The sequence below is a fragment of the Oncorhynchus tshawytscha genome, linkage group LG19 (assembly GCF_018296145.1).
Source record: "Oncorhynchus tshawytscha isolate Ot180627B linkage group LG19, Otsh_v2.0, whole genome shotgun sequence".
NCBI lineage: Eukaryota > Metazoa > Chordata > Actinopteri > Salmoniformes > Salmonidae > Oncorhynchus > Oncorhynchus tshawytscha.
Genome location: NC_056447.1, coordinates 23,578,108 through 23,602,958, shown reverse-complemented (window position 1 = coordinate 23,602,958; position 24,851 = coordinate 23,578,108). Strand labels below are relative to the sequence as shown.

The 24,851-nt window shown below is 43.5% G+C and overlaps 1 protein-coding gene across 2 annotated transcripts in view; it reads left to right on the top strand.

Annotated features, from left to right (window-relative positions):
• Positions 1–24,851, top strand: part of cdh13 (cadherin 13, H-cadherin (heart)) — a 527,392-nt gene that overhangs the window by 289,236 nt on the left and 213,305 nt on the right. For both annotated transcript variants that reach the window (XM_042301487.1, XM_042301486.1), the window contains one exon: positions 4,003–4,147. In XM_042301487.1, the coding sequence (XP_042157421.1) occupies positions 4,003–4,147 (145 nt within the window). The remainder of the gene's footprint in view (positions 1–4,002; positions 4,148–24,851) is intronic.

Below are 24,851 nucleotides of genomic sequence, written 5' to 3'. Positions count from 1 at the left end.
ATATACTAATTCCAATACTACCAAAGTTTACAGCCAATAATGGCGATATTGTCACCATAAAAGGTGAATGATGGGCGTTAATTCAGGCAGAGTTTTAGTTCATGCTCATTCACACGTGCACAGTTTGATGACAGGTCTGATTTATAATGTGAAATGTGTATATACTGTATGGCAACTTCAACAGTGAAGAGGTGACTCCGGGATGCTGGCCTACTAGGCAGAGTTGCATAGAAAAAGCCATATCTCAGGCTGGCTAATAAAAAGAAAAGATTAAGATGGGCAAAAGACCACAGACACTGGACAGAGGAACTCTGCCTAGAAGGCCAGCATCCGGGAGTCGCCTCTTCATTGTTGACGTTGAGACTGGTGTTTTGCGAGTACTATTTAATGAAGCTGCCAGTTGAACGAGATCTTCAGTTCCTCTGCAATATCTCAGATGGAATAGCCTTCATTTCTCAGAACAAGAATAGACTGATGAGTTTCAAAAGAAAGTTCTTTGTTTCTGGCCCTTTTGAGCCTGTAATCGAACCCACAAATGTTGATGCTCCAGATACTCAACTTGTCTAAAGAAGGCCAGTTTTATTGCTTCTTTAATCAGGACAAGAGTTTTCAGCTGGGCTAACATCATTTCAAAAGGGTTTTCTAATGATCAATTAGCCTTTCAAAATTATAAACTTGGATTAGCTAACACAACGTGCCATTGGAACACAGTAGTAATGGTTGCTGATAATGGGCCTCTGTACGCCTATGTAGATATTCCATTACAAATCTGCCATTTCCAGCTACAATAGTCATTTGCAACATTAACAATGTCTACACTGTATTTCTGATCAATTTCATGTTATTTAAATGGACAAAAAAATAGCTTTTCTTTAAAAACAAGGACATTTGTAAGTGACCCCACATTTTTGAACTGCAGTGTAGGTGTTCCTTTTGTCCAGGTGGGAAAGGGCAGTGTGGAGTGCAATAGAGATTGCATCGTCTGTGGATCTGTTTGGGCGGTATGCAAATTGAAGTGGGTCTAGGGTTTCTGGGATAATGATGTTGATGTGAGCCATGACCAGCCTTTCAAAGCACTGCATGTCTACAGACGTGAGTGCTAAGGGTCGGTAGTCATTTAGGCAGGTTACCTTTGTGTTCTTGGGCACAGGCACTATGGTGATCTGCTTGAAACATGTTGGCATTACAGACTCGGACAGGGAGAGGTTGAAAATGTCAGTGAAGACACCTGCCAGTTGGTCAGCGCATGCTCGCAGTACTCGTCCTGGTAATCCGTCTGGCCCTGCGGTTTTGTGAATGTTGACCTGTTTAAAGGTCTTACTCACATCGGCCACAGAGAGCGTGATCACAAAGAGGATAGAGAGAGTTTTGTTGAGAACGGAATGTATATATTTTTTAAAAATAACATTCTTAGAAGGTTCTTTCAATGTTACAAATGTTTTTTTGCAAATGTTTTTTGGAAAGTTTTCTTAACCTCTTGATGCTACCCATCCCGGATCCGGGATCGTGACTACGGCTCAAGCTCATTAGCATAACGCAAAATGTGAAAAAATATTCTTAGACATATTTAACCTCCACACCTACACAAGTCCAATAGCTCAAATGAAAGATAAACACCTTGTTCATCTACCCAGCGAGTCAGATTTCTAAAATGTTTTACGGCGAAAACATAGCACACATTTATATTAGACCACCACCGAAACAAAATGCAAGCGGCGGCCATTTTGTCCCAGAAAATATAAAATTTAAAAGTAGGATTAAAAAATAAATAATTCACTAACCTTTTGAAAATCTTCATCAGATGACAGTAATATTACATGTTACACAGTACATTTTTTTTTTTTTTTCAATAATATGCCATTAATATCCATAAATCTCTGTTTACAATGACGACATTTCAAAAATGCTACTCAAAATGTCCGGAGAAATTATGATAGCTCGGACAGATAACGTCAGATAACAAGCAATAAACATGACTAAATATACATGTTCTACATATAGTTACAAAGATACACTTCTTCTTAATACAACCGCTGTGTTACATTTATTTTTAACGTTACAGAATTCGTTCACTAGTCTATGCTATGAGTCGGCGCTCAGATATTAGCAGTGTCTCCTCTACGTTTGGAGTCCACAGAAACCCAAAATAACCACATAAATATTCCCTTACCTTTGATGTTCTTCGATCAGAAGACGTAGAAGGAGTCATACTTACCCAATACATCGTTTGGTTTCAAGTTGTGCGTCTTTGTATTAGCATATGCTAACAGCTTCAGCTGAAATGCACCCAAAATAACTTCTGCTCCTTCTGGTCCCGCACTCTTGCGCAATCAAACTTCAAAATTACATATTATATGTTGACTAAACTGGTCAAACTAAGTGCAGAATCGAGCAAAATGATGTTTTTATCATGTAAAACAATGATCATCGCGAACAAACGAACCGGCTTCAACTGGTGTCTATTGGAAAAGAACGTTCCCCAAATCGGCCGCGCGCAATAGAGTGCATGTATGTGAGAGTGAACCGGGCATTTTCGCCCGCCAAAGGATGAGGGAGCGCGAAATTCAAACAATGAACGTGCCAATTGAAAGCAGACATCGCGCTGAACAAATACATACTGTTCCCAGATCGGTAGCTGCCTGGGAAGGGTGGGGGCGATGACGTCAAAGTTGACCCAACTTTTCTCTTGACAAAGAGAGTTTGGGAGAAAGGCTGCCCTGAGAGTTCTGCTTTACATACAGACATAATTTAAACGGTTTTAGAAACTTTAGAGTGTTTTTTATTCAATAATTATTATTATATGCATATATTAGCAATTTTGGAAAAAAATATTTTCAGTTTACTATGGGCACGCACTTCCTCCAACGGGGCAGTATTGAGCCATAAGCTCAAGAGGTTAATGTTCTGAGAACATGAGGAAACACCTGTAGGAAACGTTATGCTGAAGTACTGAAATTCCCACAGAAGAACATTGTTTGTTAATGTTCTTTGATCAATTTTATAACATTATTTTAAATAAAACCACAAGGAAACCTGTAGGAAACGTTATGCTGAAGTACTGAAATTCCCACAGAAGAACATTGTTTGTTAATGTTCTTTGATCAATTTTATAACATTATTTTAAATAAAACCACAAGGAAACCTGTAGGAAACGTTATGCTGAAATACTGAAATTCCCACCTAAGAAACATATGGTTCTCAGAACGCTATATTCTACCTGGGTGTCTTGTACCATTCCCAGAACATTGTGGGAAGGTTGTAGGCAAAATAACCGTAGGACAACCATGCTATCGTCAAGCTCCTGTGGTTTGAAGCTTTGTAGGACCTCTTCATATCTGAGGGCAGGCCTAATGTGTCCTCTCATTGTGTCTGCTCCTCAGTAACATGGCAGAGCAGCACAGGTCACTAACACCAGATCCATCTGCTCAAGTCAGGAACAGGAACTTGCTAGCACTCGTTTCTCCTGCTGGTTGAGAGATTAAAATGACGGCCGTTAACTTTTATCACTGTCCATCTATTCATAAAATGATAGTCTCTGCTGCTGTAGTGTTGGGAAAGAGAGAGAGAACAAAGACAAATGAGTAGTACTCGATTGGCGCGACTAGCCGCTCTTTACATAGTTTACAGTTCTTTTATGAATGGTGAAATATTGTAGTTACTGTTTTATGTGCTACCTGTATGTGTGTGTGTGTGTGTGTGTGTGTGTGTGTGTGTGTGTGTGTGTGTGTGTGTGTGTGTGTGTGTGTGTGTGTGTGTGTGTGTGTGTGTGTGTGTGTGTGTTTGAGTCCGAGGATAAGTACATAAACTACTCTTGTTCATACAATATAGACTCGTTTTTGATTGAATTGCGCTTTTTCCGATACATTTATCTCTCAGACATGTAACAGACAATCAGGTATTCTATGCTTTCACCTGTCTAAATGAATGTCATTCTGTATAAACCTTGTCATACCAGCTGTATAACTGAACTCCTGTCCTGACCCTTGTGTGTCCTGTCTGCAGCTGGAGGTGTCTGTGACAGACCTGAGTGGGAAGCTGGTGGAGGGTCCTGTAGCCCTGCTGGTGGACGTCAACGACCAGAATGACAACAGGCCCATCTTCAAGGAGACCCGCTACGCTGGGGAGGTGCTGGAGGGCTCACCTACTGGTAGGTGGCGGTGCTCTCTCTGCTTATCTATGGCAATGTTGACCAGGGTCGTATTAATCAGTGCAAAAAATTTGCTAAACATTTTGCAATGGAGAACAAAGCATTTATGATTGAACAAGTTCAGGGAATCCCTCCACCTTTTGGGTAATTTGCTTGATTTTAGTTCCTAGTGAAGATGACCACGGTTAAGGGAAAGCTGGTATGAAGATAGTGATGCAGTGTCATCATCAGCCTACTGCCACTGTCAGCTGTGACCATTCTTTGACCCGACTTCATATTGCTGCATTAATGGTGGTCTGATGTCTGAGACGAGCTGAAAGCAGCTGAGAGGACAAAAAAGGGTCAGGAAAATGCAGGAGTAATTATGGTGTCATATTGATTATTTGTGTTCCGTACTTAAGAACAGAATTGACTGTATCCTCAATTTTGAAAAACATCCACCAAGACTGAACTTTGAAAAATATTCATCAAGAATCTCTGAAGAAAACATGTTTTCCCCCCATTAATGTGTCAGAATAATACACGTGTTTCACACCTTGTCAGACAAGGTGACCATAGAAAGGTGAGCATCATCATTTGAGCTTTCATTCATTTTTTTCATTTTATGGGACTATTGTTGTTGTGTGTATGTTGTTTAATGACTCACACAGGAAGCAGACCATTTGGAGAGTGGATGACATCTCCTTTCTCCTCTCCTCTTCTGTGTGCTGCTGAAATAAATCAAAAAAAGTCAGGGAAACAGAGCAGAGCCTTTGGAGGTCTGAACTTTTTCCTCTGTTCTCCTGCTGGCTCTGCTGCTCTGCTATCCCGGGTCTGGTCCCTTGTCCTCATTCGCTCCTCAACCTCTCTGGGCTGGTTACCGTGACAACCTCAAACACTTTTGGCTTACACCAGTCACAGAGGACCTCACCCTCCTGTGCGTGTGCGTATGTGTTAGTGGGTGTGTAATCGCGTGTCTGTATTAGTGTGTGAGAGAGATAGCGAAAGAAAGACAGAGACAGTGAGTTTGCACAACACAAAAGGGTAATGAGACAGAGCAGAGATGATATCAGGACCGAACTCTGTAAAGAGCTGACTTGTGCTCATATCATTAGCACACAAACAAATATACTGTACATAACACTCAGTAGCAGCTGCAGCAGCAGCAGATAAGGCTGAAAAGTCGTCAGGCGAGAGACATTAATCACACAGTCAGTAGAGTAACACAGTGTTATTCCCCATGGTGACAAAAGTCTTCAACTGCAGTGTTTGGCTGTATGGATCTTTACAGCTAGGCTAATGAAAGCATAATGATGTGCTAGCTATCACCGGGGCTATAAAACAGTAGGCACAGGGATTTTGGTTGCACATAGAACTAATATTGTGAACCAAAGCAGGTTTTTCTAATAGCCAAAGGGCCAAATGATGGAATTATTTTAGAGTTCCCTGTAGCTCTTTGTAAAGTTATGGCTTAAAGCCTCACAGCGAATTGTGTGGGATTCAGGAATATGACAAATACCCAGCAGGCTAGGTTTTATTGGGTTATGGAGGTTTAGGCCAAAATACAGATGAATCATCTTAGTTTTAAGTCTGAATCCGTTTACGGAGACAAGTTAACTCAAGGTTTCGCAAACTCAGCTGCATTCACTTTTCAGAACTCATTTTCTGCCTAGTTTGGATTCAATTTTTATCTACAAAGTACATTCAGGTCCTCCCGTGACTCGGTTTAATAAGATGGATGCTGATTTGTTTTATTTGCAATTATATGTTTCATAGACACTCTGGTCTTGATTTAATTTCACTATGTCTTCATCTGACATCTCTTTGGAGCAGTTGCCATGGTAAATCAAATTGAAATGAGGGATAGGACTGATGATGTACAGAGGAGTCAATTCAATCCCTGCTCTCACTTCACTGCTGCACTGCTCATGGTTGGTGGGGGCTGGGGGGGCAGGGGGATACATTTTCTGTCCATCAAACACAGTGCCAGCAGAATGTAATGAGATACATTTTGTGGCATTTGCCCCTGCTCCTGAGAGGCGGCATCAGGCAAGGTGGCCACATAAAAAATACTACCGTTTTCCATAGAATACTATAGTATTTCTATAGACTTCTGTAGTAAACTGTAGTATACTACACACTGTAGTATCCCTCAATCATCTGTAGTACTTAGTATAGAATGTTGTAGTATATTGTTGAATACTATGGTAAATACTACAGTATTATCCACAAAACCCTACAGTCCACAAAACTTTTTTTTTAAACAATAGTAAATGCTACAGTATTTGTATATACCCTGCCAATTCTCCTTCTCCATACCCCAATTTGTACCACCTGTAAGTGAGAAACTTACATGCCAAGTATAGACCATATATTGTGTTCCCTACTTGTTATAGAAAAGAGCAGAAGCTCTGAAATCTCCATTCAGAATCCAGTCCTAGCTACCTACTTACCTGTCTAACTACAGGTAATGGAAAATAGTATTTCTCCAGTTAAAAAACACTTTAGTAAATACGACAGTAATGTACCCAAAAACACTATAGTATACTACAGTTGTCACGCTCGTTTGTAGAGAAGGACCAAGGCGCAGCGTGATTACAATTCCACATAATTGATTAAAGTGAAACTATAAAACAAAACAAGAAACTAACAACGAACCGTGACTACAGAGGTGCTACGTACACTAACTCAAAATAATATCCCACAAACACAGGTGGAAAAAAGGCTACCTAAATATGATCCCCAGTTAGAGACAATGATACCAGCTGCCTCTAATTGGGAATCATACAAAATCACCAACATAGAAAAACAAAACTAGAACCCCTCATAGAAATAATAAACTAGACTAACCTCCCAGTCACACCCTGACCTATTCCACCATAGAAAATAAGGACTCTCTATGGTCAGGACGTGACAACAGTTTGCTAAAATACTACAGTAAATACTACATTATACTTTACTGCAGTCTGCAAAAAACACTACAGTGAATACTACAGTGAATACTAAAGTATTCCAACTATACTATACACTACAGTATTTTTTCATGTAGGTGCACAGTTGCAGTGTAGGTGTCTATGTGGGAGGGGTGGACGGGTGTGAGTGGGAGATGAGGTTACAGGGATCAGTCCCATATTTATGCCCTCTGCCAATACCTTCCTAATCAGGAACTCAGCATTTGTCCCCTGACCCCTGCCTCATTAATCACAGAGGTGGACGGGTCTTGGACTCCCAGTCTGTCCTGGCCTGTCAGTAATATGGCCCCTGGACCACACGCCACCAGGGTTAACCTTAACTCTCCCATACTTTACATTCATGTAAAACACTGCCTATACAGTGTATTTGTGTTTTTCTTATGTGTGTGTGATTTGGATAACAATGTGTGAGCACCAATCATGTTTCTGTGCTTTGCCTTATTTTATTTACCTCACCCTTTGACCTGCATTTGTTCTGCAATATTCCACGCCATTTTGCTTCAAGAAGAACTTAACTATACCATAGAAGCATCATTTCCCTAAAAAAGCCCTCTAAACTACCATGGAAATTATGCAAATTGGATTTGTGTGTGTTTTACTGTATGGATATGAGAATTCAGTATGGTGGTCTGTGTAGCAGTGTGTGGTGGCAGTGTGGTGTGTTTGTCTCTGTTGTGGGGGACTGCAGCCATCAGGGGAGGCTGCACGGGACAATGTCACAGCGTTTCTGACATTTCTGTGCAAACTGAGGAACCCTGAGCCCAGCTCTCCTGACAAGCCTTTCTCCCCCTTCTGTTTACTTACCCACTCCTTTTCTGTTTTTTTTTACTATTTTTCCCTCTATCTTAATCCTCCCTCTCTGCTATACATGCCCCAAGGCTTTACTCTCTCAATTTCTTCTCCTTTGTTCTCCCAAGCACCCCCTCTTTTTTGACAGCCTTGGAATAGTTGGTCTGCCTTGCTACAATTCCTTGGCATAGCCCTAAACATTTACATCTTCATCTTCTGTATGGAATCAAAGGCACATCACTATTGTCTATTTGCATTCAGAATTCAGTGTTAGGGGTGTTTTTCTATATCAAATCAAATCATATAATGTTATTAGTCACATGCGCCGAATACAACAGGTATGCTTACTTACGAGCCCCTAACCAAGAATGCAGTTTAAACAAATAATGATAAGAATACGAAATTAAAGTAACAAGTAATTAAAGAGCAGCAGTAAAATAACAATAGCAAGACTATATACGGGGGGTACCAGTACAGAGTCAATGTGCGGGGGCACCGGTTAGTCACCCCCTTGGCATTTTTCCTATTTTGTTGCCTTGAAACCTGCAAGTAAAATGTATTTTGGGGGGGGTTTGTATCATTTGATTTACACAACATGCCTACCGCTTTGAAGATGACTTTTTTTTAAATTGTGAAATAAGACAAAAAAAAATCTAACTTGAGCATGCATAACTATTCACCCCCACAAAGGCAATACTTTGTAGAGCCACCTTTTGCAGCAATTACAGCTGCAAGTCTCTTGGGGTATGTCTCTATAAGCTTGGCACATCTAGCCACTAGGATTTTTGCCCATTCTTTAAGGCAAAACTGCTCCATCTCCTTCAAGTTGGATGGGTTCCGCTGGTGTACAGCAATCTTTAAGTCATACCACAGATTCTCAATTGGATTGAGGTCTGGGCTTTGACTAGGCCATTCCAAGACATTTAAATGTTTCCCCTTAAACCACTCGATTGTTGCTTTAGCAGTATGCTTAGGGTCATTGCTGGAAGGTGAACCTCCGTCCCAGTCTCAAATCTCTGGAAGACTGAAACAGGTTTCCCTCAAGAATTTCCCTGTATTTAGCCCCATCCATCATTCCTTCAATTCTGACCAGTTTCCCAGTCCCTGCCGATGAAAAACATCCCTACAGCATGATGCTGCCACCACCATGCTTCACTGTGGGGATGGTGCTCTCGGGGTAATGTGAGGTGTTGGGTTTGCGCCAGACATAGCGTTTTCCTTGATGGGTAAAAAGTTCAATTTTAGTCTCATCTGACCAGAGTACCTTCTTCCATATGTTTGGGGAGTCTCCCACATGCCTCTTATTTTTTTCTTGAAGCAATGGATTTTTTCTGGACTCTTTTCCGTAAAGCCCAGCTCTGTGGAGTGTATGGCTTAAAGTGGTCCTATGGACAGATACTCCAATCTCTGCTGTGGAGCTTGGCAGCTCCTTCAGGGTTATCTTTGGTCTCTTTGTTGCCTTTCTGATTAATGCCCTCCTTGCCTGGTCTGTGTGCTTTGGTGAGCGGCCCTCTCTTGGCAGGTTTGTTGTGGTGCCATATTCTTTCCATTTTTTAATAATGGATTTAATGGTGCTCCGTAGGATGTTCAAAGTTTCAGATATTTTTTTATAACCCAACCCTGATCTGTACTTCTCCACAACTTTGTCCCTGACCTGTTTGGAGAGCTCCTTGGTCTTCATGGTGCCGCTTGCTTGGTGGTGCCCCTTGCTTAGTGGTGTTGCAGACTCTGGGGCCATTCAGAACAGGTGTATAAATACTGAGATCGTGTGACAGATCATGTGACACCTAGATTGCACACAGGTGGAATGTATTTAACTAATTATGTGACTTCTGACTGTAATTTGTTGCACCAGATCGTATTTAGGGGTTTCATAGCATTTTTTTGAAACATGTTTTTTTTTTTCACTTCATCAATTTGGACAATTTTGTGTATGTCCATTACATACAATCCAAATAAAAATCTATTTAAATTACAGGTTGTAATGAAACAAAATAGGAAAAACTGGGTGGGAGGCAGGCAATGCAAATAGTCTGGGTAGCCATTTGATTAGATGTTCAGGAGTCTTATGGCTTGGGGTGGAAGCTGTTTTGGACCTAGACTTGGTGATCCGGTACCACTTGCCGTGTGGTAGCAGAGAGAACAGTCTATGACTAGGGTGGCTGGAGTCTTTCACTATTTTTAGGGCCTTTTTCTGACATTGCCTGGTATAGAGGTCCTGGATGGTAGGAAGCTTGGCCCCAGAGATGTCCTGGGCCTTTTGCAGTACCCTCTGTAGTGCCTTGCGGTTGGAGGCCGAGCAGTTGCCATACCAGACAGTATTGATGGTGCAGCTGTAGAACCTTTTGATGATCTGAGGACCCATGCCAAATCTTTTCAGTTTCCTGAGGGGGGAATAGGTTTTGTTGTGCCCTCTTCACGACTGTTTTGGTGTGCTTAGAACATGTTAGTTTGTTGGTGATGTGGACACCAAGGAACTTGAAGCTCTCAACCTGCTCCACTGCAGCCCCGTCGATGAGAATGGGGGCATGCTCGGTCCTCTTTTTCCTGTAGTCTACAAACATCTCCTTTTTCTTGATCACGGTGAGGGAGAGTTTGTTGTCCTGGCACCACACGACCTCCTCCCTATAGGCTGACTCGTCATTGTCGGTGATCAGGCCTACCACTGTTGTGTCATCGACAAACTTAATAATGGTGTTGAAGTCGTGCCTGGCCACGCAGTCATGAGTGAACAGGGAGTACAGGAGCAGGAGGAGACTGAGCACGCACCCTTGAGGGGCCTCTGTGTTGAGGACTGTGGCGGATGTGTGTGTAGAGAGAGTGAGAGAGAGAGAGAGAGAGAGAGAGAGAGAGAGACTAATGAGAAGCACCACAGCACTGGGGGCTTATGTACAGTCTGTCTCCAGGAACTCCAGGGGCCTCATTTATACATGTTGGGTATGCACAAAACATGCTTGTGCCAGTTGTCACCCAAAAATTATCATTTTTTAAAAACTAAACATGAGAATGTGCTTGTCCTCCCACAAACTTTAGACCATGCGAGAGACACACACTTACACAAATAAATGGTCAGGGCAAAGCTCTTGTGTACACTTGTGCTCCATTCACTAACATTTGCGTGTCAAATCGGAGGGCATGTTGTCCGGACCTCTGGCAGTCTCTATGGGGGTACCACAGGGATCATTTCTCGGGCCGACTCTTTTCTCTGTATATATCAAATATGTCACTCTTGCTGCGGGCGATTCCCTGATCCACCTCTACGCAGACGACACCATTCTGTATACTTCTGTCCCTTCCTTGGACACTGTGCTAACTAACCTCCAAACGAGCTTCAATGCCATACAACACTCCTTCCATGGCCTCCAACTCTTAAACGCTAGTAAAACCAAATGCATGCTTTTCAACCGTTCGTTGCCCGCACCTGCCCGCCCGACTAGCATCACCACCCTGGACGATTCCGACCTAGAATATGTGGACAACTATAAATACCTAGGTGTCTGGCTAGACTGTAAACTCTCCTTCCAGACTCATGTTAAACATCTACAATCCAAAATCAAATCTAGAATTGGCTTTCTATTTCGCAACAAAGCGTACTTCACTCACGCCGCCAAACTTACCCTAGTAAAACTGACTATCCTACCGATCCTCGACTTTGTCGATGTCATCTACCAAATACCTTCCAACACTCTACTCAGCAAACTGGATGCAGTCTATCACAGTACCATCCATTTTGTTACCAAATCACCTTATACCACCCACCACTGCGATCTGTATGCTCTAGTCGGCTGGCCCTCGCTACATATTCGTCGCCAGACCCATTGGCTCCAGGTCATCTATAAGTCTATGCTAGTTAAAGCTTCGCCTTATCTCAGTTCACTGGTCACGATAACAACACCCACCCGTAGCACACGTTCCAGCAGGTATATCTCACTGATCATCCCCAAAGCCAACACCTCATTTGGCCGCCTTTCCTTCCAGTTCTCTGCTGCCAGTGATTGGAACGAATTGCAAAAATCGCTGAAATTGGAGACTTGTATTTCCCTCACCAACTTTAAACATCTGCTATCTGAGCAGCTAACCGATCACTGCAGCTGTACATAGTCCATCTGTAAATAGCCCACCCAATCTACCTACCTCATCCCCATACTGTTTTTATTTCATTTACTTTTCTGCTCTTTTGCACACCAGTATCTCTACTTGCACATCATCATATGCTCATTTATCACTCCAGTGTTAATCTACTAAATTGTAACTATTCGCTCCTATGGCCTATTTATTGCCTACCTCCTCATGCCTTTTGCACACACTGTATATAGACTTTCTTTTCTCTACTGTGTCATTGACTTGTTTGTGTTATTGGCTTGTTTATTGTTTACTCCATGTGTAACTCTGTGTTGTTGTCTGTGTCACACTGCTTTGCTTTATCTTGGCCAGGTCGCAGTTGCAAATGAGAACTTGTTCTCAACTAGCCTACCTGGTTAAATAAAGGTGAAAACATACCATCCATTGCAAACCATTCATTGACACTCCATGCAATGATGCTAAATCAAATAGCACTATCCCATTGTCCAATTAACTCCCATGTGAGGATACTCTGGAGTGTCCAGATATGCTCTTCTTAATGACCCATTGTCCAGACTTATCCACAGTCACGCTGGGTTCGATGTTTAACTGATCTCTCTACTGCAGCATAATCGGTGCAGCCCAACTTCCTCCCATGTAGTTCACCATCTGACTGAGACATTTCTGCATCTCCTGCCTGTCACAACTGAACACAGAGCAGAAGAGCTGAGAGACTGTAGGGGTGTTGGGTCATCAGGCTCAGAAAATAAAAGGCAAACAAAATCAATACCTAATTGCCAAGACAGGCCCCCATGGAGGACTAGGGAGGCCAGAGCACAGATTGATCCAGGAGAGAAAATGATTGGGCCGAGGGTGACACTAATGCTGGCAGGTAATTTGTAGTATAATGGTGGCTTGTCTGTACCATTAGGATTTCCTCACACAGTCGTCGGGGTCTCTCACAGCACAGACCCACTACTGTTCACAACTCCGGGAGCGTTTCAATCCCACAATGCCTAATTATCTGTCCTTCAAGCCAAGCAGCCACCCAGCAAATTAATGTCTGTGGTATCAGTGGAGCCAGTGTGTTTAGGACTGTCATCTCTTAAGGTTCAGACACACTGGTAGGATTGTCAAACGTCTGCCTGCCGACAACACTTAGCACGTCTGAACGGAGTGTCACACAGCAGAGACCTTGAAGTAATCAGCCATCCTTAAAATACTCCAAACCATAAGGTGGCACTAATGTTGTTGGGCAATGCATGTCCGTGTGTGTTGTTTTATGGCCTAGCTATCTGTGCTACTGTTGCTATTGCTGAAGAAAGCCCTTGGTGATACTAGCCAGATAGCCACAACTAGATAACTAACTAGCAAGATGACAAATAAACTATTTCATGCACTCTCCATAATCGAATACAACCCATAGATATATTTTTAGATAGACGACGAACGTGAACTAAATGGCTAGATACCATGATCCTATACGTTCAACAGCCAGTTTATTAGGTACATCCATCTAGTACCGGGTCGGACCCCCCTTTACCTCCAGAACAGCCGGAAGTCCACAGGGATGTTGGTCCTTGCTGACGCGATGGCATCACGCAGTTGCTACAGATTGGATGGTGGTATACCACCACCACCAGCCTGTACCGTTGACACCAGGCAGGATGAGTCCATGGACTATTGCTGCTTATGCCAAATTGTCACTCTGCCATCAGCATGATACAACAGGAACCAGGATTCATCAGACCAGGAAATGTTTTTTCCACTTCTCAATTGTCCAGTGTTGATGATCGTGTGCCCAGTGGAGCTGCTTCTTCTTGTTTTTAGCTGTGTGGTCATCCGCTGCAATAGCCCATCCGTGACTAGGATCGACGAGTTGTGCGTTCCAAGATGCCATTCTGCACACCACTGTTGTACTGCTCTGTTATTTGTCTGTTTGTCGCCCGCCTATTAGCTTGCACGATTCTTACCATTCTCTTTCGACCTCTCTCACCAACAAGCTGTTTTCGCCCACAGGACTGCCACTGACCGGATCTTTTCTCAGGAAACCCTAGACACTGTTGTGCATGAAAAGCCCAGGAGGGCGGCCATTTCTGAGATTCTGGATCCGGCGTGCCTGGCACCGACGATCATACTACGCTCAAATTCGCTTATGTCACAAATTTTGCCCATTTTAACGTTCACTGAATGTAACTGAATGTCTCGATTCCTTTCTGCCTGCTTTATACAAGCCATGGCCACCTGACTCACCATCTGTAGGAGCGATCCATTTTTGTGAACAGGCTGATAAACTGGCTGGTAAGTGTGCATTGTATATTATGAAGTGTGACTGGCTCATTTAGCAAGCTGCAAAGGGGTGGATGATGTCACTGGGAAAAGTTGCCTATTTTTTTCTACCTGTTGGTTTCCTTTCGGCTCCCCACTTGAGCTCTCTGATTGGCTCAGACTTGAAATGTCTCTTCCAATTCACCTGGAAGAAACGGGAGAGAATGTCGCAATTCAGTCGCCAGTCAAACACTACCGGCGTGTGGTCCCTATAGCACACCTCAGTGAACGAACGGCAGATAAACTTGAGAATGAATGGCAGACAGACAATCACAGTAATTCTCTACAGATCCTCTCAAGCTCTGTCAGGTTGACAGAGATGTTCGATCGGGTCCAAGTCCGGGCTCTGGCTGGGCCACTCAAGGACATTCAGAGATTTGTCCCAAAGCCACTCCTGCGTTGTCTTGGATGTGTGCTTAGTATCGTTGTCCTTTTGGATGGTAAACCTTCACCCCAGTCTGAGGCCCTTAGCGCTCTGGAGCAGGTTTTCATCAAGGATCTCTCTGTACTTTGCTCCGTTCATCTTTCCCTCAATCTTGACTAGTCCTTCAGTCCCTGCCACTGAAAAACATCCCAACAGCATGATGCTGCCACCACCATGCTTCACCTTAGGGATGGTGCCAGGTTTCCTCCAGGATTGACGCTAGGCATTCAGGCCAAAGAGTTCCTTCTTGGTTTCATCAGACCAAAGAATCTTGTTTTCATGATCTGAGAATCTTTAGGTGCCTTTTGGCAAACTCCAAGCAGGCTGTCATGTGCCTTTTACTGAGGAGTGGCTTCTGCCTGGCCACTCTACCATAAAGGCCTGATTGGTAGAGTGCTGCAGAGATGGTTGTCGTTCTGGAAATTTCTCCCATCTCCACAGAGGAACTCTAGAACGCTGTCAGAGTGACCATTGGGTTTTTGGTCATCTCGCTGACCAAGGTCCTTCTCCCCTGATTGCTTAGTTTGGCCTTTGGCCTCTAGGAAGAGTCTTGGTGGTTCCAAACTTCTTCCATATAAGAATGTTGGAGGCCACTGTGTTCTTGGGGACCTTCAATGCTGCAGAAATGTTTTGCTACCCTTTCTCAGATCTGTGCCTCGACACAATCCTGTCTCGGAGCTCTACGGACAATTCCTTTGTCCTCATGACTTGGTTTTTGCTCTGACATGCACTGTCAACTGTGGGACCTTGTATAGACAGGTGTGTGCCTTCCAAATCATGTCCAGTCAATTGAATTCACCACAGGTGGACTGCAATCAAGGATGATCAATGGAAACAGGATGCACCTGAGCTCAACTTCGAGTCCCATAGCAAAGGGTCTGAATACTTATGTAAATACGGTATTTCTGTTTTTTTGTTTTTAATAAATTTGCCAAAATTTCTAACAACCTATTTTCGCTTTGTCATTATGAGGTATTGTGTAAAGTATTTTATTTTATTTTATCAATTTTAGAATAAGGCTGTAACGTAACAAAATGTGGAAAAGTCAAGGGGACTGAATACTTTCCGAAGGAACTGTATAAACAGTATATATAATTTTATTGCAGGACGTAATATATCAAATTAAATGGATGACGTAGTACACAATTTGATGACTTAGTACACAAAAAACGGGGACCTCTTGTGGCACGTGAGCACCACTTTCAAAACTACTGTCTGAAATTAAACAAATATTTGAGAATGCGTCTTTATTGTTCTACTCTAAATGTTCATATGAAGTGATTTTTGGACACTATTACTTGTACCACATCACATCTTGCCAGGTCGCAGTTGTAAATGAGAACTTGTTCTCAACTGGCCTACCTGGTTATTAATAAAAGGTATATATATATATATATATATATATATATATATATATATATATATATATATATATATATATATATATATATATATATATATTTATTAAATGTAACATACTCAAAAATAAATGAGCGACATCTGGAACAGGTGCTGCAGGGGTCCTGATGTGTATCGTGGCGAATCCAACTGTCACTCATGGGTAGCTGAGCAAAGGCCTGTCTCCCCTCTAGAGAAACTCAAAACACTCCCTCAGAGTTTATTCATTCATTTGTTTGCCTTTGTCCCCAAAATACCAAAATTTGATTTGTCTGGAGCCATCATAAGTGAGCTATCTTCTTTTAAATTACCATAGGGAGCAATATGACTCCACTGTGGGTTAAAATATTCTCAGTGTGATTTGATCTGAATATATGCGAATAGGGCTTTATTCCAATACATTTCATTGGTTTGGGGAAAATTAAACCACTATTTTAGTGGTTGATGTGGTGGCTCTTAAATCTTCTCTGAACTAAATGGCATCATTCTGGGCCTCTCTCTCTCCCTTGTATCTCTCGCTCCCTCTCTCCCTTTCTGTTGGTCTTGGTCATGCCTGAGTGCTATGCAGATCAGAGCTCTCTCCCAGACTTCCAGCAACAATCATACAGTACTGTGGATTGTGAGGTGTGGCCTTGGTCTCCCCTGTGGCGGTTCCACTACATGAGCGCTGCTAATCTAGTAAAGAGTTTCTATTCTTCTTCTGCCCTTCTGCACAGTCCCACATCAACTGGGGCTTGATTATCTGTCCCTCGCTCTGAGGGACGAGGGAACGCTGCTCTGACTCACACAGCACCACAGAGCCCACAGAGAGGGAGAGACCAGACAAACCAATCTCGCCCCCATCTTCTCTCCCCTGCCTTTCTGCCTCTGCTCTGACGGCCTGGGCCTGCACTCTTTCCAGTTCTCCAATTAAGTTTATCTGCCCTCATTGTTTCACATGAGCGTTTCCAGACAAGATAACCCCTTTAGGACTGGCCCCTCGTCTCCTAGTGGGGCTTTTAAAAAGGCTTATATTGAAGGTAGAGATGGTTTTTAAGGAGATAGCGTTTATAAAGAACTTGACTCATTTTGTTCTCCAGCTTAAATCAATGCTAGTCTAATCTCTGGGTCCTGGGCTAATAAAGATGTATAACTGGAGCCCTGGTCCTGAGGTTTTACTTCAGCTTCTCTGTTTGATTACATTTAAGTCATTTAGCAGACACTCTTATCCAGAGCAATTAGGGTTAAATGCCTTGCTCAAGGACACAACAGATTTTTCACCTAGTCTGCTCAGAGATACAAACCAGAGACCTTTCAGTTACTGGCCCAACGCTCTTATGCACTAGGCTACCTTCGTCTGAGAGGTTTAGTTTTCATGATGCCTTTCTCACCCAAGGCTGTTTAGAACGTTGCTATTGAGCCTTTGATGGTGTCTCTCTCTACGTCACCAGATAAAATGTCAAGTCAGATAGAATTGATTTGGAGTTGACCTGCAAAATGCCCAAGTGTCCTCCTCTTTCAGGTGAGCTTTATGGGGAAAAAGAATCATCTAAGTACACAGACTCGGAGTTTTCACAGTGTACAGTTGTTGCTGTGAGGTTTAGAAGGTTTGATGCTGTTTTGGTTGTGTTCATGTTTGATATCTAGTTATGATGTTTAGTGGGTAATTAATGCATCAGATGACTTGGTGATAAAAACCTAAAAGCTGGCATTCCATAGACAATATGTGGTGTGTGTGTGACCCGAGAGCCTGGAAGAGTTTAGAACAATGCCTCATTGTCTCATCTTCCTGGCATCTGAGAAACTACGCCGGATTAGGGGTAAAACACCATCCTGTGTAGATAACCATGGTTGCTTATGGGAGATGGAACCAGTCTGACGAAGCATTTTTAGGTCCCATATAATATCAGTTTTTTCATGTTCAGTTAGGCTGCTCAGCTCAACAGTCATGACTGTTGGGCTGACTGGTTTCATTATCGCAATAATTAATCGATATTAGATAAAGATGATTGTTTGAAGAAATGACCAAGTCTGTCTCAGTACTGAATTTCCAGAACACAGGTCATCTGATGCAGCACTCAATCACTCTCCCATGTATGAGTAGGTGTGTTTGTGTCAGCCCTTTGACTGTGACCACAGGGGCTGAGAAATAGATAACCGTAGTATAATCAAGAGTGACTGTAGAGGGCTATAATATTTCCCTCCTCGTTCTCTTTTTCACATTAAAAGTTGAAAACTATAAGCTTTCTTTGCTCAAGTCATTGATGCCGTATTCCAGACTGTCACCTGGGCAAAGAGATGATGAAATAGGACAAACGTAAAGCAGAAGTTTGCTCAGTGTCTGTCACGGACCTTCCAACTAGCACTACCTGTTCTTGCGTCTTTCAAATTATAGCAGCCAGGACTGTTTGAACAGAGAGACCTACATGGACATCAATATCTCAAACCAGTGTTCTCTCTCCATCAGTCGTGTCCTGGTCTGTGTTCTGTCTTTGTCAGAGGCATGTTCCACTTTGCTGAGATATAAAGAGCTCCAGGGCTCAGCTGCCACAGGGCACTATCACAGATTTGCTCCAGGGTATGAACTTTTTGATTGAGTATTGATTGGGGATTGTCAGATGAGCGGCCTGGACGTGGCCTGTACATGAGGACACATTGAGCCCTAGTGTGTTCCCAGTACTATAATCAAGTCTTGTGCTTGACACCAAAACAAAGAACTGATTACAGTGTCACAGAGTTGGCACAGGTGGTTAAGTTAGTACTGAGACAACCCACTGGGCAAAAACTGGTTGAATCAATTTTGTTTCTACATCATTCCAACCAAAAAAAAATCAATGTGAGGACACTGAATCAACGTGGAAAACTGATTGGATTTGAAAAAAGTAATCAACGTAGGGGCATTTCGGGATTTTCTCACCCAACTTTGAACCTAAATCCAATGACATGGTGACTTTTTTTGATGATTTCACATTTAATTCCCTTTAGTTGACAACTCAACCAAATGTAAATCAAAACTAGACGTTGAACTGACATCTGTGCCCAGTAGGAAGACATAGCTCCTAGAGGCAATATGCCATGCAGATGACATTGGTTTTATTCCCAGTCAATCTAACATGGCATCAAAACATCAGGAGAATAAGTAACATTTACTGTGAACCAAACCAAACTTACAATCGGCATACCTCAGTCCATGTGTTTGTAATTGTATTAGCCCAATGTCCTAGTTGAATAGGCTACCTTTCATCTTCAAGCTAGAATCCTTATTTGAAACAATAACAAAGAGGGCACCCCGCCCCTGTTTTGGTAAAATGCTGAGGGATGGGCCTGGAGAAATGTAACCACTCTCAAATTCATAGGCAGAACTATGGATGCAAGGACTAACCATCCATGGTATGAAAATTATAGTTCTCTTTCAAGTATTCATTTCGGTATTTCACTTATGGGATACGCCCCCAGCGTATTCGTCAGAAGCCTTTATCAGAAGCTTACCTCAACATGACTAGGGCTGTGGCAGTCACAAAATGTCATCAGCCGGTGATTGTCAGGCAAATGTCTGTCGGTCTCACTGTAATTGACGTTAATTAACATAAACACATTTAGTATCTCCTGGCTTCCACACATGCCGAACTTCGGAATAACTATATTTCAAAAAGTCTACTAAATCCATTTAATATAGACTTCAACTTCACAATAAATATTTTTTTAAAGACAGGTCTAAAGAAGAATGATATGAAGAAAATGTAGTCTATTTCAGAAGAACAGAATAGCATACTCTGAGTTGTCCTTATGTTAGGTCCTGATCTGGCTATGCCAAATGCCTGTGGGCTACACTAGTTCATTTAGCCAACAAGATTTGCTTAGAATTCCGGGGAATTATTTTATAGTATGAAGAATTATTTGAAAAAAGTCGCTTGAAAAGCATGAGCTCTGTTTTTTTTTTTTTTTTGCGCAGGCTGTACACACTTTAATAGTCTCTCATTCACAATTTGACGAACACTTGATAACGCCTCAAATTTCATGGTGGCATCCCCTTTGTGTGGCTGTAATGCACTCAAAAATCTATGCCTTTTGCGGCCAGTGGCAGTTGTGCCCTTGGCCCGGAGTCCTGCGTTGTGCCCTTCTCCCAGAGTGCTGCGCGCTCCGAAGCACCTTTCACTCACATTGCTCTCCATCAAGTGATCAGGTAGTTCTCACAGGCTACAAGTGAAGACAGACACATCGGGGACGCAACTGCGCGTGTCCTTATACAATTCCAAGGTGCATATTGAAGATATTGGACGAACTGTCCACATTTACTTTTCGTCAGTCAACAAGATGAGTAGGCCTAACGAACAGCAAAAGCACTAGCCTATGTCAATCTACTATCCCCCATAGTACCAAAGCTGACCTATTCTGTGCGAGAAATAAATATTCCAAAAATAATCTGGGACTGTTGTGGAATGCGATAGATCCCAAATTAATACAACCACTAGCATCAAAACACAATGTGGCTGACGCAACAGATCATAACGTTTAACTTTAAATGTTGATAATTATTTCACATTATTAGCTCAGCAATGCGCATATGGCAGTAGGCTATAAGCACAAATGTTCCATTAGTGGGAAAACACCATTATCCAAAGTGACCGCAAATGCGATTATGCATGTAATGCTTTAATTATAAAGGTGCATTTTTTATGGTGAAATTATCTTCCCCAAACTTGAAACTCACGCTGCTTATGTATACCAGTTAGGCTCTACACCCCTTGTAAAGCGGATTCATGTGCTTCATTTTAAGAAGTTATTTGGCCACTTTAGTTGTGATACAAACCTTATCAAAACATATAGTTCTATGGGCTAGGCTACATGAGGTGTGTGACTATGATTCGAAAAGGTTGCAAAAAAAAGGCATTGTTTCTTGCCTTGTGCTGGCCATAATTCACAAGTGATAGGCTAATATTGTCACCCATCAGACTATTCTTGATTTAATCTTGTCTTTACATATACTAAATCATATTTCGGTGAACATTTGTTTTGATTTAGAGAGGACCATTATCATGCACCTGTCTCGAAACAAGGGCAGCGGGAAAAAATACATTTCAACTTGCACTTAAATAGCGTATGGAGGACGCTTTTCCCATGGTTCATTTTCTTGCCAGCCAGTTAGGCTATTCTCCCGGTGTAAAGATAAGCAATGTGCTTAATATTAAGAAAGTTGAGAAATAAATATAGTGGGCCTAGCCTATAGAAAGCTGATGGGATCCTCCTCTCTTTAATAGAGGCCATCACTCTGTTTTCTAGCATAATTGCATAGCCTTTAGAAATGTTGCAAAACATGAGCTCATGGGCTCTCATGAAGTGTTTGATTAGATTTTCACGACATTTGCATTGATGTCAGAGTGATTAGAGAGACAATAGAGTGCTGAGTACCAGGCAGTTAGCAAGTTTGGTAGGCTACTAATGCCCATCAGCAGCATCAGAGCTTGGAGAAGCCTAATTACTGTGACCATTTAGGAATTTGACTGCGGAATATGGTCCCCCAACAGCCCAAGACCCGACAGCATTTTCCAGAATTAGTTGAACTGTCCACATATGTGAGCTTATAACTCACTCACCGGGCGCTATTCCCGTGGTGGTAATTTTCCTTTTCCTTCGCCATAGTTAGAGGAAAATTCTGCGAGGGAGGAACGCGTACAGCTGTAACATGGCTAACTCGTTCACAACCAAGTTAGCTGTATCCGAATAGTGACTAGTCGTTAGCAAGCTAGCCACCACGCTAGTTAGCTTTTGTGGTTTTTACTTCGACAAGAAAAGTTTTTACTAGCTACACCAAGCTATCTCTTCTAAACTGTATTTTTGGCCATCACACCCACTAGTCACACCCACTAATCTCTAGCTATCTGACTAGCCTACCACTCTAGTTTCTGTCTGACAGCTAAAAACATGGCATGCCAGCTATGGTGACAAAAGCATCTCCTACCCAAAATGTGGAGAAACTCTCAGCACTAATCTGCTCCTATGGAAACAAGATATCGGCCAAGGACACCTACTCGATGTGCTCTGTTTGCTTTGGGCTGCAACATACCCAGGAAGGGTTAGCTTCCCCCGGCTCCTGTCCACATTGTGCTTTTTTCACTGTGAAGAGCCTACGTCGCAGGCTAGTACGCCAAGATATCCTGAGTCAACAGGACCCTAACATGGCGGCTGGCATGACCAATGGCTCATCAGAGGCCATGGATATCCCCACTGGGAATCCTGGAGTGAGAGCTAGCACTAGCTGGGGTAACCAGCTCGATGCCATTGCCCCGCTGCAGGAGGTCTCCAGCAACGACCTCGCAACCTCCATGCAGGGCTTCCTGATTGGAGACGACAATGACTCCATAGGGATTTCCGACAGCCTCCTTTCGGAATCATCTGACGGAGACGAAGACTCCTTCCTCCCCTCAGGCCAGGCCACCAAGCCTCCTGTCAGGGAATCCGAAACCGGACACGTAGGCGGAGCGCCATCCTGACCAGTTCTCAGTGTGGACCTGCAGGGCGTGTGCAAACCTGCTGCAGATAAATTGGTAATTCCCTGGCCCAATGCAGTAGTAGAGACCACCACATCCCGCTACGAGGGTTCGAGACTACCCAAAGCCAAACAGGCAGCTAGGCAATTACTACCAGTCTTCCCAGAATGCCCGGAGGAGGGTACCCGTACCTGGAGTACACCATTCTCTTCCAAGAACCCATGTTGGGTCGGTGTTGGCCTGCTTTGACATGGAAGACTTTGTTCTTGCTCACATGCCCCGCATCAAACCACTTGTGGCTTTCCATCTACACCCATGCCAGGTACGAAGGCTTACAGTTCTCCCTTGCAGAGAAGGTCTACAGTTCTGTCGCCACAGTGGTGAGGGCTCTTAGCACCACCTTCATGCACTCGGCATACCAAGCTGAGCTACAGGAGGAGATAGCTGTCACACCGGAGCCGGGTTTATGGGAGAAGATCTGCATTGCCACAGACCTCAACCTGTGTCTGCTCAAAACCGCCTTCCAGGCGTCAGGAAGACCGATGGGGCTCATTCTATCCCAGGAGAGGGTGCAATGGCTCAATCTATTCACGATAGTGAGAAGCTGATGATCCTGGATGCTCCAGTAGAACCTAAAGGCCTTTTTGGTCTCACTGTCAAAATGATGCAAAAAGAGGGAGGGTGAAGCCAGATCTTTCTGCCCAGGAAGACACAGCCCAGTAACTCCCCTGTGCCTTGCCATACCTTTTCCCAGGCTGCATCTGGTCAATCCCCTTCGACCTTTAATATCCCCAGATGCCGAGGCCCCCAGGCTGCGAGCCCAGGGGAGCAGAGTACCTCGGACCCTAAGGGCCCCTGGTTTAAGAAGCCTCCCTTCCCACCCATGGCACCAAGGAGCCAGCTGGCCGATAACCCCACCCAGGGGGTAAGGAGGAATAAGTGAATGGCCTAGCGGTGGCCTCCGCTAAGCGCAGTTCTGTCTTCTCTGCCAATCCTGAGCTTGTTCCAGTTCCCAGGCACCTCAGTTTTCCGGCCAAAGTCGGTGGTAACAGAATACAGCCCAAAGAGGAGAAGAGAAAATGTTCAGGTGGATGCTCCTACAATACCACCCCTCTTGTCTCATAAACACCCCCCAATGTCAATTCACATTAAAAATGTTAACACTAGCGCAAACTGGCTACAGGCCAAGGGCGCATTCAGACAGGTTGTTTCTCACAAAATCAAAACAAACAAGGTGCTTTCCTATAACGCCAGCAGAGGGAGCTATCACTCCTTTTGTGGTGATAGGCCACATAAGCGCTCTCCCGGTGCGAGGCCAGCCGAGCATACACAGTGCGTCACAGACTGTCGTACACCCTCCCCCCGACAGAGGGTGCTGCTGCATCATATGTGGGGGGAATTCCCGTCAGCCCTGTCTCGGAGCAGAGAGAGAACTGTCGGGCATGCGCAGTGTCCAACTGGATACATGATAGACATGTATCCCATGATAGACATGGGATACAGACTACAATTCACTGTCACCCTGCCTCGATTCAAGGGAATCATACACACTCAGGCTCAGGGAATCAGCGAGTGTCCTCCGGGAGGAACTCTCATCACTAATTGGGAAAAATGCAATAAGAATTGTTCCTCCCGAGCAAGATATTTCGCGGGTTCCAAAAAAGGGGGTGGCATACACCCAATCCTAGATCTACATGCTTTGAACAGGCACATGAGGAAGTACAGTTTCAGAATATTGACACACACTGCTCCGCTAAGTTCTGTGCACCCAGGTGATTGGTTCGTATCCGTCGACCTGAAGGATGCTTAGTTTCATTTCAATATACCCTCCTCACAGAAAATTTCTCAGATTTGCTTTTCTAGGCGTAATCTACGAATTTCTGGTCCTCCCTTTCGGCCTCTCACTGTCAGCTCAGGTTTTCATGAAGTGTACAGAGGCAGCAATAGACCCCACTCAGAGAGAGGGGCATTCGGCTGATGACGTACATTGATGACTGGCTGCTGTGCGCTCAATCGAAACAAGCCCATTACGCCACAAACATCACCGTGTACAGATCTCCATAGATTGCATGGTAGCACTGCACTCCTGGAGACACCCAACATTTCTGTCACGCGGTGCCCAGATGTAGTCACAATTGTTGGTGTGCGACTCACGAGGGCAGAAGGATCAACAGGGTGTGGGGAACCCATCTCCGCACTACTCACATAAACTGCCTGGAACTCCTTGCTGTGTCCCTATCATTAAAGTCGTTCCTCACATTTCTGCAGGGTCGTTATGTTCTGGT